A 3,278-nucleotide genomic window follows, 5' to 3' on the forward strand; every position below is an offset into this window, starting at 1 on the left:
TATCTGTGGAAGACGTCCTCCTAGCCGCTGACCTGTCTGTCTCTCTGCCAGTCTATCCTCAGGCTGTCTCACTCTCAGCCCAGCTCCCCCCCCGCCGGACCATACCATCCCAGTCTGACCCCTGACCTCCCTCCAGCTGCCTTCAGTCTGGACCAAACCATCTTCAACCTGCCGGGGGATGACAGGTAATACCAATATGTTACTTATGCACAGAAAACTTGAAACTACACGCAGAACACATGATACTACACACAGAACACATGATACTACACGCACAAAACATGATACTACACGCACAAAACATGATACACGTACAAAACGTGATACTACACGCAGAACACATGATACTACATGCAGAACTTATGATACTCCACGCACAAAACATGATATACGCACAAAACGTGATACTACACGCAGAACACATGATACTACAGGGGCGGCTGTGGCTCAGTGGTAGAGCGGTTGCCTGCCAATCGGAATGTTGGTGGTTTGATCCCCGCCCCTGCAGTCATTGTCGAAGTGTCCTTGGGCAAGACACTGAACCCCGAGTTGCCCCCGGTGCTGCGCATCGGAGTGTGAATGTGTGTGAGTGTGTATCTGATGAGCAGGTGTGTAGATGTGTGTGTGAGTGTGTATCTGATGAGCAGGAGGCACCTTGTACGGCAGCCCCGGCCACAGTGTATGAATGGTAAATGTTTCCTGTAGATGTAAAAGCGCTTTGAGCAGTTGTTAAGACTGGAAAAGCGCTATTTAAATACAGCACATTTACATTTACATTTTACACGCAGAACAAATGCTACTACACGCAGAACTTATGATACTCCACGCACAAAACATGATAGACGCACAAAACGTGATTCTAAACGCAGAACACATGATACTACGCGCATAACTCATGATACTGCACGCACAAAACATGATACACGTACAAAACGTGATACTACACGCAGAACACATGATACTACACGCACAAAACATGATACACGTACAAAACGTGATACTACACGCAGAACACATGATACTACACGCACAAAACATAATATACGCACAAAACGTGATACTACACTCAGAACACATGATACTACATGCAGAACAAATGCTACTACACGCAGAACATTTGATACTGCACGCACAACACATGATACATGCACAAAACGTGATTCTACACTCAGAACATATGATACACGCAGAAAACATGATAGTACAAGCAGAAAACGTGATACTACACGCACAAAACATGATACTACACACAGAACACATGATACACGCATAAAACGTGATTCTACACACAGAAAACATGATACACGCACAAAACGTGATACTACACGCGGAAAACGTGATACTACACACACAAAACATGATACATGCTCAAAACATGATACTACACGCACAAAACGTGATACTACACGCAGAACACATGATACTACATGCACAAAACATGATACTACACACACAAAACATGATACATGCTCAAAACATGATACTACACACACAAAACATGATACATGCTCAAAACATGATACTACACGCACAAAACGTGATACTACACGCAGAACACATGATACTACATGCACACAACATGATACTACACGCACAAAACGTGATACTACACGCACAAAACGTGATACTACACGCACAAACGTGATACTACACTTAGAACACATGATACTACATGCACAAAACATGATACTACACGCACAAAATGTGATACTACACGCACAAAACGTGATACTACACGCAGAACACGTGATACTGCACGTACAAAACGTGATACTGCACGTACAAAACGTGATACTGCACGCAGAACACTTGATGCTGCACGTACAAAACGTGATACTACACGCAGAACTCATGACACCACAGGCAAAACACGTTATACTACACGCAGAACTCATGACACTACAGGCAAAACACGTTATACTACACACAGAACACATGACACTACACGCAAAACAAGTTATACTACACACAGAACACATGATACTACACGCACAAAACATAACACTACACACAGAACACATGATACACGCACAAAACGTTATTCTACACGCAGAAAACTTGATACTACAGGCACAAAGCATGATACACACACAAAACATGATACTACACGCAGAAAACATGATACTACATGCACAAAACGTGATACTACACGCACAAAACGTGATACTACACGCAGAACACGTGATACTGCACGTACAAAACGTGATACTACACGCAGAACACATGACACTACACGCAAAACACGTTATACTACACACAGAATACATGATACTACACGCAGAACATGTGATATTACACGCAGAACACATCACACTACATGCAAAAACACGTGATACTACATGCAAAACACACGATATTCCCTGCAGAACACATGATACTACACACAGAACACGTGATATTCCCTGCAGAACACATGACACTACACACAGTCCATGTGATTCTACAAACAGAACACATGATACACGCACAAAATGTGATACTACGCGCAGAAAACGTGATACTACACGCACAAACATTATACACGCACATAACATGATACTACGCACAGAAAACATGATACTACACGTACAAAACATGATACTACACGCACAAAACGTGATACTACACGCAGAACACATGATACTACATGCACAAAAACATGATACTACACGCACAAAACGTGATACTACACGCACAAAACGTGATACTACACGCAGAACACGTCATACTGCACGTACAAAACGTGATACTGCACGTACAAAACGTGATACTGCACGCAGAACACGTGATGCTGCACGTACAAAACGTGATACTACACGCAGAACTCATGACACCACAGGCAAAACAAGTTATACTACACACAGAACACATGATACTACACGCACAAAACATGACACTACACACAGAACACATGATACACGCACAAAACGTTATTCTACACGCAGAAAACGTGATACTACAGGCACAAAGCATGATACACACACAAAACATGATACTACACGCAGAAAACATGATACTACATGCACAAAACGTGATACTACACGCACAAAACGTGATACTACACGCAGAACACGTGATACTGCACGTACAAAACGTGATACTACACGCAGAACACATGACACTACACGCAAAACACGTTATACTACACACAGAATACATGATACTACACGCAGAACATGCGATATTACACGCAGAACACATCACACTACATGCAAAAACTTGTGATACTACATGCAAAACACACGATATTCCCTGCAGAACACATGATACTACACACAGAACACGTGATATTCCCTGCA

The 3,278-nt window shown here is 42.5% G+C and overlaps 1 protein-coding gene across 1 annotated transcript in view; it reads right to left on the bottom strand.

The window, feature by feature from the left end:
• The window catches only part of LOC117940920 (2-acylglycerol O-acyltransferase 1-like), a 6,919-nt gene that overhangs the window by 2,556 nt on the left and 1,085 nt on the right, over positions 1-3,278 (bottom strand). Inside the window, exon 5 of the mRNA XM_034866042.1 lies at positions 33-168. Within this exon, the coding sequence (XP_034721933.1) occupies positions 33-168 (136 nt within the window). The remainder of the gene's footprint in view (positions 1-32; positions 169-3,278) is intronic.

This window comes from Etheostoma cragini, unplaced genomic scaffold, assembly GCF_013103735.1.
Source record: "Etheostoma cragini isolate CJK2018 unplaced genomic scaffold, CSU_Ecrag_1.0 ScbMSFa_3753, whole genome shotgun sequence".
Lineage (NCBI taxonomy): Eukaryota > Metazoa > Chordata > Actinopteri > Perciformes > Percidae > Etheostoma > Etheostoma cragini.